The sequence below is a fragment of the Gossypium raimondii genome, chromosome 12 (assembly GCF_025698545.1).
Source record: "Gossypium raimondii isolate GPD5lz chromosome 12, ASM2569854v1, whole genome shotgun sequence".
Taxonomy (NCBI): domain Eukaryota; kingdom Viridiplantae; phylum Streptophyta; class Magnoliopsida; order Malvales; family Malvaceae; genus Gossypium; species Gossypium raimondii.
The window spans coordinates 46,098,991-46,116,075 of NC_068576.1; the positions used below are offsets into that span (position 1 = coordinate 46,098,991).

Here is a 17,085-nt window from a genome sequence, read left to right on the forward strand (position 1 = left end):
AATAACTTTAATAGTTTTTTTAATCTTAAATAAAATTATTCATTAAAACTTTGTATTCACTTCATTAATCAAATGTGAAGTTATGATTAAAATGGATATAATTTCAGAAAGGGTCGGCTTTCCGGTAAGCTTCTCCCTAAGTAAAGCACATTCCAATATTCCTTTTGCTTGATATCTTAAAGAATATTGCGTGCTAACATCATCAATCTAAGACATCTATTTGATTTTAACGCCAACATTTTCAACCCATTTTTTTTTCTTTTATACGCACACAACCAACTTTATTAGGATTTATCTTGAAAAGTAACAATTTTTATTAAGAATTTAATCCAATGCTTGATGCATTCGTAATAACATGCATTACGTTATAATTCAATCATTAGTGTTCGTTTTTTAAAAACTAAAAACGTAAAATGTCAATCTTTAAATAAATTTTTAAAAAATAAAACAATTATGGAAGGCAACTTTCCAAAAGAGGAGACAGAAGAAGCTTCGTGAATGAATGGTGATGGAGTAATGCCCATGGGTTTACGTTTTTTGTGTTGTTTTTATTTTTCTTTGAAATTACCACCCACGATTTCACACAATAAAATATACATGCGACGATAATGTCGCTTTGTTTCAATAAAAATTATAAAAAAAAAAAATTAAAATTGGGATGGGGAACCTGCTAGCCTATGTCCCAGAAATTTAAAGATTTAAGGTGGGTTTGGATTAACAGTGCGTTTATATGTAGTTAGTGTAAAAACAACGGTGATGGTGAGATTAGATACTCTAGCGATACTGTAGCGTGAGACAAAAAGATAAGCGCACCACATCGCATCCCACCGCCATTCAAACTCACCCTTAATTTCGGATTGAGTTTAATTCGGTGAGATTAAAAATAGAAGTAATAGTAAGATTACTTTTTATAGTGACGAGTTTGAATACTATACTAGTGAATAAAATTTATGATGAGAGGTGCTCATGGGTCGGGACCAACTAAAATTTTTGGCATGTTTGCTAGATCAGTGCCCAACCTAAAAAATGGACTTAAAATTTTACCCAAGCCCAATCCAACCCAGTCGTATTAAAATTTTTTATATAATTTTTTAAAAGATATAATACATCAAAAATAATAAAAAAATTAAAATAAATGTTTCCCATCAAATTGAAAATAAATTAAAAAAACATATATACTTAAATAACACTAAGATAGGTACAACTTAATAAGCAAATACCTCTAAAATGGTAACAAAATTAACAATAAAACAAGAGTTATACAATACCCAAATAATAACATCAAAATAGTAGCAACATAATAGTGAAATGATAGCAAAATAGTGAGAAAACAACAAGAAATTAGCAGCAAAATAGTAAAAAGCAGTAAAAAATAGTTTTTTTTTTTGCAAATTCGGGCTGGGTCAGGCCAAGCTTAAGCCAAAAAAAGCCTTCCTCGAGGCTTGACACATTTTCTAAGCGGGCCTTATTTTTTGTCTAAGCCTATTTTTCGGGCTTATATTTTTACCTAAACCTTTTCATTTTTTGGACAAGCCAAGTGACTCGACCCAAGGACAGATCTATAGCGATGACATTGAATTTAAAGTAGAAAATGATTCCTTTTAGGTGTAATTGATGAGAAAGTTACTTTAGTCTAAAAATTATTAATTAAAATATTACTTACTATAGCGATGAATTTAAATATTGTAGTGGTGAGATTAAAACCAATGATGAGATCTATGTTTAGATTCAATCACAACGAAGACAATAAGTTGAAAGTAGAAAATAATTCTTTTAAGTGTAATTGAAGAGAAAGTTACTTTCTAATGGAAAGTATTAATTAAAATATCGGAAAGTTACATTAGAATGTTTGGTACATTAACACTTTAATGTTACTTTATAAAATTACTCTTATTAAATAAAATAAAATATTCATTTATTTTAAATTTTAAAATTTTTTATTATCAATTATTTGAATTAAATATTTAATAATATATTTTTAATAATTTTATTATTAACAAATATTTGAATTAATCCACAATGTATGATTTTCTCACGTCAATTAAATTTGTTATATGATGTAACTTGTATATTAACTTAAGATTGTAAAGATGTACAATTTATAATCATTTTTCCTCATTACATTGTAGGTATAGCTTCAATGCCTCGTTTGGGTATTTGTGTAGTAACATGAGGAAAAAGTTTATTTATCACTTATGTGTTACAGTTAGACATAAACTAAAGAATAATTAGGGTATTTTACAAAAATAATACAAAAAAATAAAAAAAATACCAAAATAGTATTAATTTTTTTATTTACCAAAATAATACATAAAAAACATGACAGCCTGGTGGAGGGCCTGCCACAGACGACACTGGACTGGTGGAGGGCCTGCTACAGGCGACACCGGACTGAAATGTAATGATCTAAAGTATTCAAGGACCTAATATGCAAATTTATCATTTTGAGCAAAGAAAGTGAAATGGCGCCGCCTGACAGTGTGGCGGCACTAAACTTTAAACGTGGCTAATTACCTTCTAAGCCCTCCTTATTTATTATTTTCTTTTTATTCCCCTTCAACTCACTACATTATGTTTAAACAAGCCCTCAACCTATTTTTGTAGTTAAATAAGCTCTTAATCTATGATTTTTACTCATAAAAGCCCTTTATTTTATTATTAAAGTAAATATATTTTACCCAAAGTAAAGCTATTTAAAAAAGTATAAACTAATTCGCATTTTATGTTTATGTGAATTTGATAAGAATAGTTTATTAAATAAAAAATTTTAAATTTTACTTTAATAATAAAATAAAGGGCTTTTAATAAATTAATAAATTCAATCATCGATGCAAGGATAATTTCATGCCTTTAATAAATTAGTTCTAGTTGTTAACTCAATACTGGACAACCAATTTTACCTTACTTGTTCAATAACTTAAAGACAACTTGTTTGTAATTACTTCCCTTATTAATAAATAACCTCGCAACTCAACCCCTAAGATTTAACTTATCAACAACATTAATAACTAGAGAAACTTAATCCCCTAACCCACAAATCCACCTCAACGGGGGTTCATTTAAGCTAAATTGCACATCCACACCACATGTAAATTACGATATAAACGAGTTATACAGTTTGCACTAGTATTAGAATGAGTTAAAGAACTACAAATTTAATTATCTTAATTGATTCGACAACCATTCTAAGCTCTTGAATATTGGTCATCTAATCAATAAACTTGAGCAATTGTAACTAAAATTGCAGATTCATGAATACTAAAGAACAAAGAAGAATTAAAGCGCAAATTAAGTCTCACAAATTTATTAAATCAACTTTCGATAAAATCTTTAACTAGAAAAGAGAGTTTAGAAACACATAAAATAAACAAAAACAAAATAAAACTAAGAAGGACTAGGTCTACATCTCTAAGTTTTAACCTAATAATGTCTATTTATAGGGCAAAAAAATAGCATAAATGTTTAAAATACAAAGTGCCCTAAATCATATAAAATAGAATTCTTCAAGATATTTTGATAATTTTCGCGTCAAACTTCCATGCCATTTTTGGATATCTTCCTAACGTTTTTGGGCTTCATCCATGAAATAACTTTAGCTAGATTTTTTAGTTATCTTTGAATCCGTATATTATGGGCCGAAAAAGAAGTCTATAGTTAAGTTATGGCCAAAATATTGAAATTATACTATGTTAAAAGTTTAAATCGAAAAAACTTGTTAAAAATAAACTTTAAACTCTTTTTTCTCCAATTATTAATAATAAATAAAATATAAAAATAAATAATATTATTACAACATAAATAATATAAATAAAGAAAAAAATATCGTGCCAACTTATATTATATTGAAGTTCCCAACTTTAAAACCTTTTTAAATGTTACTTTTTAAGAAAAATCATTTATAACAATTATGAGAAAAAAAAAATCATGCCAATGAAATTGAGGGGTTGGCCCACAGTAATCTCCCAATGGAAGACCCAAACGAAGTAGACCTAATCAACAATCCTAAGCGGTTCCCACTTTCTCAAGCCCTTCTTCGGAGATATTTTATTTGCCATTATCCAAAGTAGATATTTTAAGCCAATATATACAATTAGAGGACCAATCTCTAGAGATAAAATGGATGAAGGCGAAACATGGGGTGGCTTCAACGACTGGGAGCAAGTCAAAGTCCCAACACATTCAAGCTCAATCCATCATCAGTCCACACCACCAGCTGAACCAGACATTGTTCATCGAGGACTCGAAATGTCATCGGGTGATGAAGCAGAGGTTAATTCATCAGTCGCCTCTAACAATGGGGATGAACCTAATTCAGGGCCTTTGAAGAAAGCCAACGAGTTTGGTCGAATCCTGAGTAATGGGGTAGTAAAAGTTGCTGCTAGACTTGGATATTATTTGCGGATTTTGCCTTTTGGGGCAACTACTGGTATTTTAGCCGCTTTGTTGGTGCCATTTGTGTATGCTAAAATGAGGAAATGGCGTGCAAGAGTCAAGGAAGAGAAGAAGGATCCCTTGATTCTTTTGATTCAAGAGAAAGACCAGGTCAGTTTCTAATGTTCTTTTATCTTTCTTTCATGATCTCGTAGTCAAGGTGTCTCACATGGATATATATATATATATATCCGATATGAGTTCATACCCATACATATATCCACAAACATAAAACTAATTCTAGATTACTTTTTCTTTTTCCAATTTTAATGGTGCAGATGATCAACAAGCTGCTTATTCAAATTGCTCATATGAAAGAGCTGATATCTACACGACGCAGGGTTCCAGTGCTTCGAGTCAGTTGACTGACCATTTTTATCAACATGGAATCATTTTCACTCATGATTTCCTTTGTAATTTTTAGTCAGTTTATGAATTTTACACTACCCTTTTGTATATGCAACAGAAAACATATATATATCTCGATATACTACTCCCATTTTTGTACAATTAGACGCCTATTAATATTTCCTCTTTTTGGTTTATTTTTAAAAAATTATAAACTCTACAATTATGCTAGTTTTTACTCATCATGACTTATTTCAACTTTCAATTTTATAAAAAAAAAATCATTGTAATATTCTATTTATTTTTAGTCTTTTTTTAAATTTTTTTAATTTATATTATTTGAATGAAAAAATTAACAAATATTAACTTTGCGATACACGTGTATGTCATCGTGATTTACAAATTGAAAAACTATTATGCAGAAAATAAAATTTTTAAAGGTTTTTATAAATAATGAAAAATAAAAACTTATCTTTTATATTAAAAGGGGGGGGGGGGGGTTGTGTTTCAACCCGTTTTGAACCCTTAGGATCCGAAATTCTTTCAGTGATGGTGTAATTGCATTTTTAAAAAAATCTTTTTCAGTTTGTTTCCTCTGCGATTTGATACCCAGTACAATTTTAATTAATTCAATTTGATCCTGATCTAATTTCAAATGCATTCAATTTGATCACTTCTATTTTTTTTTATGTAGGTCTAAATCTAAATGTTTATGCTTGTTATAGAATATATCACGACCCGGCCCGCGATCCGGTCAGTTGACTTGAAACAGTTCGTGATCCAGTATGTTGACCCAAATCAGCTCACCAGCCTCCAGTAGTTTGCTAACTTATTGGCTCCCTACCTCTCTATAATAGCTCAGCACATCGTGGTACGGTCTCGTATACTGCAGGATTTCAGCAAAGATATCTCTAAAGATATATGTCAAGCCTAAAAGATGTAACATGTCATTATGCATGTTACCTAATTACCCCTAACACATCACATCAAGTAGTTGTACCTTATAAATATGGAGAATGACCTCATGGAACTGTAAAAAGGACCATTAACAATGCTATAGGATGTTAATTATTAATGCTACTATATATGTTTGATTTTTGGTTTAGTCAAATTAATTAAATTCATTGTGTAAAAAAATTTCAACTATTAAATGAACATTTTATATACATCTTTTAAGTTGATATGATAGAGATGTCGATCGGTTCAAATTTTTACATTCATGACGGTATAATTATAGATAAATTCAACAGTTGGATCGCTCCTATTAAACTTAAAATTTTAAAGCTATTTATATATTTCAAATATCATTTATGAACAATTTTAGTTAATAGACCAATATTTAAATAACTACAATTTTATAAAATAAACGAGCAACCCGTGTATAAATTAGTTTTGAACAACATATTTTTATAATGCATATTGAAATACTTAGAAAAATTAAAATGAAAATACATAGACGGTTGAAAATTTTAAAGTATAATAATAATTTAAATAATTAAAATATTGCTAACAAAATTGCATGTAATCAATCCGTACATGGGACGGGTAAAAGAGTAATGTACATATATAAAAGAAAAAGGTGAATTTCATAATAATAATAATAATAATAATAATAATTTTCCAACATAAGCTCTTTTATGGTGTAAATCAAAAGTTTAAATATTATTCATAAGTCCCAACAATCTTAAAATTTTATGTCTAAAAGCAAAAGTTATTTACATTTTTTACTTTAAAAAAAGCAAAAAAAACAAAATCACTAATAAGATTTTCGATTAGGAAAGGCCTAGGGAATGGCCCAAATCACTTGAAAGCCCAAAATTACAAAGCAAAGTTCATCTACGGTCAATGAAGTTTCTTGCAGCATAACTCGGGCGACTCTTATCCGGTCGGATCCGACCCAAACTTGAACTAGTTAAAGCCTAAAGGGCACAATCTGAGTTGAGCAGGAAGCGTGTAACTCGGGGAAAGATCGATTCATCAGTCTTCTTCTCTAAGTAGAGGTATGATTTTCAAACTTTACTTTAGGGTTTTGAATTTTGCCAGTCTAAACTTTGATTTGTTTCTTTTCCCCGGTATGATTCAAGATATATGTGTTAATTTTCTTTAACAACGCAATTTTCGTTGTGAATTGGTTCTTTTTATGATTATTCTTTGAAATCTTCTTTTGTTTGATTTTGATGCGTTATGTGCTCAAGGCAGCCCCGCCGCCGTTGATTTGTCATCAGATCATCTGAGTAAAAAACTTTTGAGCACCTTTTTACTTATGAATACTCTATTAGATGACTTTGCCTTTTCTTTCCCTTGTTAGCAAGAGATGGAACCTTGAATAGCTAATAATTGCAATTTCAAGTATGGTTAGATATCCACATTCCTCGAAGCAATTATGACGCTTCCAATTTTTTCATCATAAGATTGAAATTTTCAAGGGTTGCGGATGCTCATTATCACTTGGTTTTGATGTCACATGACTGTTTATTCCATGGTAACTACATTGACATTCCATAGTTATTTGCGGTTTAATGAAATGAAACTTCAGTGGGTAACTGTAGGTCAGGTAAAAAGAACCCTAATATCCTTTTCTCTTGTGCTCTTGTAATATGTTGAAACCTTTAGCAATAACAAGCTTTGTAGTTGTGGATTCGTAGAATTTATGGTGTTTTTCCCATAGATTTGTATAATATGCACCTCTTCTCAGTAGATCTCTGAAATGGCACATGGATATGGATGATGGACAATGATTCGTGGTAAAACATGTTTAAAGGGGACTGAACAATTGAACTCTTTATTCTCACAATCTTTTATAAAAGGTTGCATGGCCTGTGAAGGTCGAAGTTGGCTTGTAAGAATAGTTCTGGTTGCGTAAAAAAAGTGAGTTGTTTGATGGTGTTATTCTTTTTATTGAGTGATGGTAATCTAATTTGTTGCTATTAAATTCCATTGACTGTTGTTTGTTGAGTTTGTCCAATTTGAGATTTACTAGCTAGAATGGCTGCAATCCATTTTGTCGAAGTAGCTAGAAACTTCTCGGGCTTTTAACCTTTGTGTCCCTTTTTGTACTGGAATTTAATTATTTATGTGAGTTCGTCTATGTCAAACTGAATTGCTGATTTTGCAGGTTTTGGATTTGTAAGCATTTACAATGTCTTCGTCCTATCTCCCAGCAACCACCGACTCAATTGCTCAGGCCTTAGAAGCCAAAACACCATCTGAAGCCATCTCGATCCTTTACCATGTAATAGAAAATCCTGCATCTGCTCCTGACGCTCTACGGATTAAAGAGCAGGCCATAACAAATCTATCTGATCTTCTTAGACAAGAGAACCGAGCAGAGGAGCTCAGAAGCCTTCTGACCCAACTGAGGCCCTTTTTTGCACTAATTCCAAAGGCAAAAACTGCTAAAATTGTCCGTGGTATAATTGATGATGTAGCTAAGATACCAGGAACATCAGATCTCCAGATTTCTCTTTGCAAAGAAGTGGTGCAGTGGACTCGTGCTGAGAAGCGAACTTTCCTTCGCCAACGAGTTGAGGCAAAGCTTGCGGCACTTTTGATGGAGAACAAGGAGTACTCTGAGGCACTGAATCTCCTTTCTGGTCTAATCAAGGAGGTCAGAAGGTTGGATGACAAGCTTCTTCTAGTTGACATAGACTTGTTAGAGAGTAAGCTTCATTTCTCTCTTCGAAACCTGCCGAAAGCCAAGGCATCTCTAACAGCTGCAAGGACAGCGGCAAATGCAATTTATGTGCCACCAGCGCAACAAGGTAATATAGATTTGCAAAGCGGAATCCTCCATGCAGAGGAAAAGGATTACAAAACTGCTTATAGCTACTTCTTTGAAGCATTTGAAGCATTCAATGCCCTAGAAGATCCCCGTGCTGTTTTTAGTCTCAAGTATATGTTGTTGTGCAAGATAATGGTGAGCCAGGCCGATGATGTTGCTAGTATAATATCATCCAAGGCAGGGCTACAGTATGTGGGGCCTGAACTTGATGCTATGAAAGCTGTTGCTGACGCCCATGCCAAACGTTCCCTGAAGCTTTTCGAGATTGCTCTTCATGATTTCAAGGCTCAACTAGAGGAAGACCCAATTGTTCACAGGCACCTTTCTTCGCTATATGACACTCTATTGGAGCAGAACCTGTGCCGATTGATTGAGCCTTTCTCAAGGGTTGAGATTGCACATATTGCTGAACTGATTGAGTTGCCTGTAGACCATTTGGAGAAGAAACTTTCTCAGATGATTCTTGACAAGAAGTTTTCAGGGACGCTGGATCAGGGTGCTGGATGCCTCGTCATCTTTGACGATCCCAAGACCGATGCCATTTTCCCTGCAACATTGGAGACCATCTCCAACATTGGCAAGGTTGTAGATAGCCTCTATGTGAGGTCTGCTAAGATAATGGCATAAGAGTCAAGATTTACCGATGCTTATATACAGCTTGCAACTCGGTTCTAGCCAAAAACAAGTGTTCAGTGACACTGGATGTTCACATGTTTTAATGTTTCAGCTTTTAATTTAATGGTATTGCGGCACAACATTTGGTTCAAAATATGGAGTTGATTCAGACAATCTTGTGTTTGCTCACGTATGCCGAGTTTTCTTTATTTCATAAACGATATAGAATCCTATTTATTTCTGATCACTGAATTTTTAGTATTTATGAATATACCTTTTTTTCCATATATTCATTCTTCTTAGCAAATGCCAACCTATTTTGATTTTTCTTTTAGGGATGTTTTTATTATTAAATTGATAAATTTAATTCCTACATAATTATTCTTTGAGTTGAACTACAAGTGAAATAAATCATTTTATTTCATTTTTAACTGTAAATAATAACTCTATTACAATTTAGCTTTTTTTAACGGTTTTTAACCATATAAAAAATTAATACATTTAATAATATGCACCAAATTAATCTAATCTCGGACTTAGCATGGCAGGTGCTTCCATGAATTAGCAAGGAGTAACACGCAGCGTTTTGGGTAGAAGAGACGACCAACAAGGCAACTACAACTAACAAAACACGAGACAGAATCTAGCTGTCCGAAGGAAGCTTTGCTATATCTTTGTCCAGTTTTACGGGTCCTCATTTAGATTATTTTACCAAACCCCCAACTTCCACAACAGTTTTCTTCAATTAGATCTAAATCTTTTTCTCATTGGTGATCTAATCTTTGGCTGAAAATTTTGTGAAGATGAGTGAGGTTTTCGAAGGTTATGAACGACAGTACTGCGAACTCTCTGCCAATCTTTCCCGAAAATGCAATTCTGCTTCTGCTATTACAGATTCAGGTACTTTCCTAACATGGATCAATCCATTTCAATTCCCCCCTCCCGGGCCACCCCCAAAAAAAGCATATAATTTTTTATGGTGTGAAAACCTTTTGCAGAACAGAAGAAACAGAAGTTTTCGGAGATCAATTCTGGGATCGATGAGGCTGATGTCCTGGTACTATGTTGTCTAAAGATTTTGGTTTTGTTTTTGTGGGTTTGTTGTTTGATATGGATTTGTCTTTTTTATGGGTAGATTCGGAAAATGGACCTGGAAGCGAGGAGTTTGCAACCAGGGGTTAAGGCTTCACTTCTTGCTAAATTAAGGGAATACAAAGCTGATCTGAACAAATTGAAGAAGGAATTCAAGAGAATTTCTTCACCCAATGCTCATGATGAGTTGTTAGAATCAGGGATTGCTGATATACACTCGGTAATTTCTGGATCTTTCTATCACATGATTTAGGATGTTTGAGGGATGACGACTTGATTTATAACTCTATGCGTCTACTTTAACTTTGTCATCTAACTTGCTTGGAGAAACTTTATGTGAAGTCATTGCCTATGTTACTTGCATTATACATGTATATGTTCGATACAAGTATGTTCAATTTTTTCTATGTTTTTGTATGCATTTGGAGGATCTTTGAAAAGTTCATATGTGTTACACACAAGTATCAAATACGTATACTTCAAAAAACATTGAAGAGTCAGAGAGCAAGAACAACATAGTCTGTTGTTATTTGTTGAAGTTATAATAATAATAATCAAGCATTACATCCATGTATAAAAAATCTTTGAATAAATCAAACAAACAAGCCTGAACATAACTGGACAACTCCAATGCGAAGTTAGACCGAACCCACATTTGGTGAAACGTGAGCTTGGTAGTAACTCAAAGTTCTCAAAGTTTTGGAACTTCCTTCTTAGCATTAAGCCAGAGTCTTTATTGACATGCATGCTTGTTTTTGACTGTTAAACAAGTTGGTGAAGAATTTTTTGTGTTGAGTCGTGACCCATGGTGCAGGTTTCTGCTGAGCAAAGGGATCGATTGTCAATGTCAGTGGAGAGACTAAATCAGTCAAGTGAGAGAATTAAGGAGAGTAGAAGAACTGTTCTGGAAACAGAAGAGCTCGGTATTTCGATACTTGAAGATTTGCATCAACAGCGACAAACTCTTTTACATGCCCATAACAAGGTGTTGTTTCTCATCAAAATGCTCGTGCTTATTTCTCGATCGCATATTGTTCTTTTTCACTGAACCTTGATTTCTCTCTAATCTCTTTGTTGTGTCAATTGGGTCCATATTACATGTTTAGCTAGTTTCTCATGCATAATGGAGGTTTTTTTAGAATTGGCAACAGGTTGGGGTGGGTAGACTTTTTACTTATTCCGCTCCTGATCTAACCTTCAAATATTCCACCCCATACCTGTTCAGAACTTGAACTTCTCTTGAGCTCAAAACTGTCTGATTCGGATTATTTTATTTACCAACTATATATATGAGCTTATTGAATTTATGTGTTTGCTTGTTGTTTTGAAGCTTTATGATGTGGATAGCGCCATTGACAAGAGCAAGAAAGTTTTAACAACCATGTCGAGAAGGATTACCAAGAACAAATGGATCGTTATCTCGATAATCGTAGCACTTGTCCTTGCAATCATCTTAATCCTGTATTACAAGATTTCACATGGCTGATGAAATCTTTTGAACCATTAATGGTCTGCAGTTTGTATATGTTGATTCGCATTTGATACTTCCATCTTTAAATAATGGTTTAACACTTTGAACTGATATATGTTATATGTATATTTGCTCTTTACGTTTCTGTTTGTTTTATGTTGTAAATACATCAAGTGAAACTGTTGTTTGCATTTATTTTTCGGAGTCTCCTTTTGATGGAATCTTGAAAGAGAGGTTTGGATACTTTTTTTATAATTTTAACCTTGTGTAACTGTCACGGGTTAGAACTTTAGTCTCGCAATTCATGTTGTCTTAGGCGATTTCTTCGCTTTAAATACGTCTAAGTGAGGCCTAGCTCTTGAAAGGTGAGAATTCACTCGAAAATTTTCTAAAACAATGGAAAAAAGATGCAGAAGCAACTTGAACTGAAAAGAGTAGCAAAATTGTTGGAAAGCCACAAGGAAACAATGCACACCAAGTGTATGAGTAAATGCTCTACATATAATCTTAACTCAAGAATAATTGAATACAATAGGATTATACTTGTCCATGGGTTGGGCCATCTTACTCGAATGCTCGCTAGTTCGCTAGAAAAATGGGCTTGGACAAAAAAATAAGACCCATTTGGAAAACGGACTGGGCCTCGAATAAGGTTTTTTAGCCCGAGCTCGGCCCGAATATGAAAACAAAAAATTTGTTTTTTTATTACTTTTTTTTCAGTTTTTTTTTATCATTTTCTTCTCTCTTTTTTTCACTATTTTGCTACCGTTTCACAATTATGTTGTTACTATTTTTTTTATTATTTGGATGTTGTATAACTCTTGTTTTATTGTTAATTTTGTTACTATTTTTCACATTTGCTTGTTAAGTTACATTTATCTTAGTGTTATTTAAGTATACATATTTTTAAAAATTTATTTTCAATTTGTTGAGAAATATTTATTTTAATATTTTTTATGTATTATATATATTTAAAAAAATTATATAAACAAATTAATATAGGAGGGTTGGGCTCGGGTTTTAATAGTTTTATCCAATCGGGCCTGGGCCTAAAATTTTTGTTGAGTCCAGCCTTGCCCATGGACACCTCTAAATGGGATGAATACAAATAAAAAGGGGAAACATTTATTTATAGTTGACCTCTCTCAAAATCAACAGTACAAATTGAGTTACATTGACGGTCAATATTAAAAGTCTATCTACAATTGAGAGTCCTATGAGATTTAAATTCTATGCAATCTTATCCCTTTAGGATTTATCCTATTTACCTTGGTAACTTTAGTTTGATTGAAGTATTTCATTGGGCTGCCAAGGTTTCAAGTAAATAGGCTTCTCCATGGATTTCACGAATCGAATCAGTTTATGCGGGTCAAATGGGGCGTTTTGTATACAATGGCCAAGGGCTTTGATTCGCGACCTATGGCATTCTCCCCCACCTATTCTCGCAATGCATTCGTTGCATCATCGGAATGATACTGACTTGACTCGCCTTGGAACTTTCTTGATGCCTCAGTCGATTTCTAACTAGCCTCTCTGTCAAGTGGTCCTACCACTCGGAACACTTACCTCGACTTCCATCGTCTTCTAACTCGAATTATTTTTCTCCTTTTTGGTACATCTCGTTTGCAAGAGTCCACCAATCTTACTTGCCCACATTGTGACTTGCCCTGATCAAGATCCCTTTGATTCGAACAAATAGGATTTGGCACATCCACTTTGAGCACCTGGTGAACTTTGAGTCTCGCTATTAACTTTGGTTTGTAAGCCCTTTGGTCTACCAGCTTTAGAACTTTGAAAGGGCTCCTGTGTTCTTGCCAAGCCAACAAGTCAGAATGAAAAACGCTACCAAAGTGTTTGAAATATACCTCACTCGTTGCATTTACTCGTCTCAGCTATCCAGTTTGCATCGCCACTTTTCCCCTAAAGTCTGATGCATAACCCATCTCTCTCTTAAGTGGTAGCTCCGCTAATAACTCAACAAACTTCAATCAATTCGTTGCCCTCTAGCATTTCCAATATGGTCTCCTTAGCACTCTATTGATCTACCGAGCCAATGTTCTTTCCCTTATGAACATCCTCAGCTAGTTGGATTGCTAACAATACCTTTGTTTTGCCACTCATGTCTTGACTCAGCAACACAACACATTGTTGTTGTCGAGTATCTAGGATACACATACTGTCCGCAAAAGGAACCAAAAGAGCATTAATCTCGTCAAAGAAATTTAAGCTAAGAAAAAAGTCGTAATCATCCAAGTGAATTACCTCGAAGTCTTCATTTCTTTTCCATTGACCAATCTGTAGCTCAACTCCTTGTGCTACTTCCACAGTTGAGACCCCTTTAGAATTAACAGTATCGATCTTCTTAGTTAGTTCACTAACTGAGAAACCAAGTTTACCTGCGATTTTTTTCTATAAACAGGTCTAATGCCCCTATATTAATAAGAACACTCTTCCTTTTACCTACGATGTTGATATCCACATACATTAACCCTTTCTGCTTACAATCCCTCTTCACTTTCGCAGAATTGAGTATCATTAACCCAAACTTCAATACCTTACTCTCAACAGGCTCCGCTTCTTTTTTATTAGCTGCGGATATATTGGATCGCTTTGGACAGTCTCGCATCCTATGCGGACCACAACACAAGAAGCACTTTGCTGGATTATTCTCATTCTCTTTAACTCTCTTGGATTCGACAGAATGCACAATCGAGCTGAGTCTTATTGATGTTTTATTTGGCTCATCATCCCCATCAATAACAGATAATACCGATCGTTTCAGACAATCCCTCACAATATGCAAACCTTCGCAAAGGAAGCACCTCATTGGCCTCTGTGGTTTACTATTGGACTTCCACTTCCCATTCAATGGTTTTCCATTGCCACCACTATCGTTGCTATTCTCGACTGACCCTTCTTCATTTCTCCCACTATTACCCCTTTCTTTGGGCTCAAAAGGCTTGAACTTGTTTCTCTTCAGAATAAGCTCAAATAAGGACTTCGCTACAGTCATAGCTTTGGAAAGTTCTTGAACCCCTTAGCATTGCAACTTTTACTTCGCCCACATCTTTAGCCTATCCATGAATGAGAAAATGCCTCCATCTCACCCAAATCAGAAATCTAAAACATGATTTCACTAAACTTCTGCGCATACTCTTTCACTATGTGCTGTTGTGTAAGCTGGCGCAACTTAGCCCGTGCCTCATCCTCTGCATACTTTGGGTAAATTGTGCCTTGAATTCTCTATTGAACTCATCGCAAGTCTCAATAGCGGTACCACATCGTCTCTCATTTGTGGACCTACAACGCCACAATAACAAAGTAATATCAGTAAAATACATGACAGTAGTATTTACCTTAGTAGCACCATCCATGATGCCTTTGGCACAGAAGTATTGCTCTATTCCCCACAAGAAGTTGTTCACATCCTTTGTCGACCTTGTCCCATTGAACTCTTCTGGCTTCGGGACATCTACCTTAGGCATAGGTGTCTCAGCCAACACCTCATTACCTAAAGCAGCTTTGCAAATATTGAGCTCCTCAATCTATTTCTTCAAGACCGACACCATAGCCTTGAGAGCATCATTCTTCTTAGTTAGTTCACCGACAACGATATTCAGAACCCATTGTATTACATCTACCTTGGTCCTTGAGCTGATCATGCCATGATTCCAGCTTTTCGTACGCCCATCAACTTCCTCAATGGTCTCCTTCACATCACCCATAGAGCCTTCAAGTTTGGCCACCCTACCATCTAAATTTGATAGCATATCTATCGATCGACTTGATTTCCTAGCCCTCCCACAAGTGTCCATTGGCTCTTGATCGTCTACTCCTTTCGACATATTCATCGACACCTTCGAAACTTTAGCTCTTATACTAATTCTCACGGGGCTAGAACTTTAATCTCGTAATTTGTGCAGCCTTGGGCGTTTTCTTCGCTTCAAATGCACCTAAGTCAGCCTAACTCTCGAAAGATGATAATTCTCCTCAAAATTCTCTAAGGCAACTCGAACTAGAAAGAGCAACAAAAGTGTTGGAAAGCCACAAGAAAATAATGCACACCAAGTGTTTGAGTAAATGCTATAAATATATTCTTAATTTAAGAATAACTGAATATAATGGGATGAATACAAATGAATGGGGATGCCTCTATTTATAGTTTAGCTCCCCCAAAATCGATGATATAGATTGAGTTATATCAACGATCAAGATTAAAGCCTATCTACAATTGAGAGTCCTAAGAGATTTAAACTCTATACAATTTTATCCCTTTATGATTTACCCTATTTACCCTAGTAACTCTAGTTTAACTGGAGCGTTTCATCGAGCCACCAAAGCTTCAAGTAGATGAGCTTCTCCATGGGTTCCACAAATTGGACCAATTCATATGGGTCAAATGAGCCCCATTTAATAAATTAACCTCTATGGGATGTTCTGTATGCAATGGTCAAGGGCTTTGATCCGCAGACCATGACATATGAGACAACATATTTTATCATTATAAAATTAATATTAATTAAAAATAATTATTTTATTAAATAATATTTGATAATATTTGTTTTTAATTTCTATTAATAAATATAAATTTTAATAAATTTTGATTATTTATTAAATTTATAAAATAAAATAAAAATTTTATACACATTTTAATCTTTAAATCTAACCTTCTAATTAATTTTCATTTTCTTTTTCACTATAAATTCACAATTGTTGTATTTGAAACTAAACTCATTTTCACCGTTGATTTCAACCTCATTGTTACAATATTTAATCTCGTCGATACAATTATTTTTAAACTCATTGGAACAAATCTCACCACGCATCTAAAGAATGCCTAAGGTTTGATAAGAAATTTCTTCCTTATTATTTGAACAATACCCATTTATTTCCATTTTCTTTATTTATTTGTTTATATTTTAATCAATTACTTTTCCATTAAATCTTTCCAAACAACAGCAATTAATTATTTCAAAATAAATGAATTAAATTTAAGTTTAAAATATTTTATTTAACTTGAAGTTAGAATTATTCATAAATATGATGAAGTCGGATCTTACATACTAAGCCAAGTAAGTCACTCAAATTTTGGACCCATCTATCTAAAATAAAATATAATTTAAATATTTTTTATAATAATTTAAGGTAGTTTTAAATTAATTAAATTTTCACTATTTTGTAATTAAAATGAAATAAAAAAGTTAAAAAGAAAAGAAAGACAAAAAATAAAAGTAATTATATTTTTATTTAAAATTTACTTAGCAAATAAATTTGAGGGATTTATGTGGTTTTTTCTCAAACTAGAAGGAATAAGTAGTATTTTTAAATCATAGAGACAATGTATTTT

At 33.5% G+C, this 17,085-nt stretch overlaps 3 protein-coding genes across 5 annotated transcripts; all 3 read left to right on the plus strand.

The window, feature by feature from the left end:
* The first annotated feature begins 4,078 nt into the window (after positions 1 to 4,078).
* On the plus strand, positions 4,079 to 5,934 carry LOC105764489 (uncharacterized). 2 transcript variants are annotated; one of them, XM_012583082.2, is made up of 3 exons: positions 4,079 to 4,542; positions 4,710 to 4,787; positions 5,505 to 5,934. In XM_012583082.2, the coding sequence occupies exons 1-3, from the start codon at positions 4,117 to 4,119 to the stop codon at positions 5,544 to 5,546; spliced, it is 546 nt and encodes a 181-aa protein (XP_012438536.1). In that variant the 5' UTR covers positions 4,079 to 4,116; the 3' UTR covers positions 5,547 to 5,934. The 2 variants fall into 2 exon arrangements, with proteins under 2 accessions (XP_012438536.1, XP_012438537.1); XM_012583083.2 differs by having other exon boundaries at positions 4,080 to 4,542; positions 5,474 to 5,934.
* A 683-nt stretch (positions 5,935 to 6,617) lies between these two features.
* Positions 6,618 to 9,462, plus strand: LOC105764485 (26S proteasome non-ATPase regulatory subunit 11 homolog). Of its 2 annotated transcripts, none has more exons than XM_012583077.2 (2): positions 6,618 to 6,779; positions 7,895 to 9,462. In XM_012583077.2, the coding sequence occupies exon 2, from the start codon at positions 7,919 to 7,921 to the stop codon at positions 9,185 to 9,187; it is 1,269 nt and encodes a 422-aa protein (XP_012438531.1). In that variant the 5' UTR covers positions 6,618 to 6,779; positions 7,895 to 7,918; the 3' UTR covers positions 9,188 to 9,462. The 2 variants fall into 2 exon arrangements, with proteins under 2 accessions (XP_012438531.1, XP_052481291.1); XM_052625331.1 differs by lacking the exon at positions 6,618 to 6,779 and adding an exon at positions 6,862 to 7,261.
* Positions 9,463 to 9,802: 340 nt separating this feature from the next.
* On the plus strand, positions 9,803 to 11,933 carry LOC105764488 (vesicle transport v-SNARE 12). The gene is made up of 5 exons (XM_012583081.2): positions 9,803 to 10,075; positions 10,174 to 10,232; positions 10,311 to 10,487; positions 11,082 to 11,252; positions 11,598 to 11,933. The coding sequence occupies exons 1-5, from the start codon at positions 9,979 to 9,981 to the stop codon at positions 11,751 to 11,753; spliced, it is 660 nt and encodes a 219-aa protein (XP_012438535.1). The 5' UTR covers positions 9,803 to 9,978; the 3' UTR covers positions 11,754 to 11,933.
* The last annotated feature ends 5,152 nt before the right edge of the window (positions 11,934 to 17,085 follow it).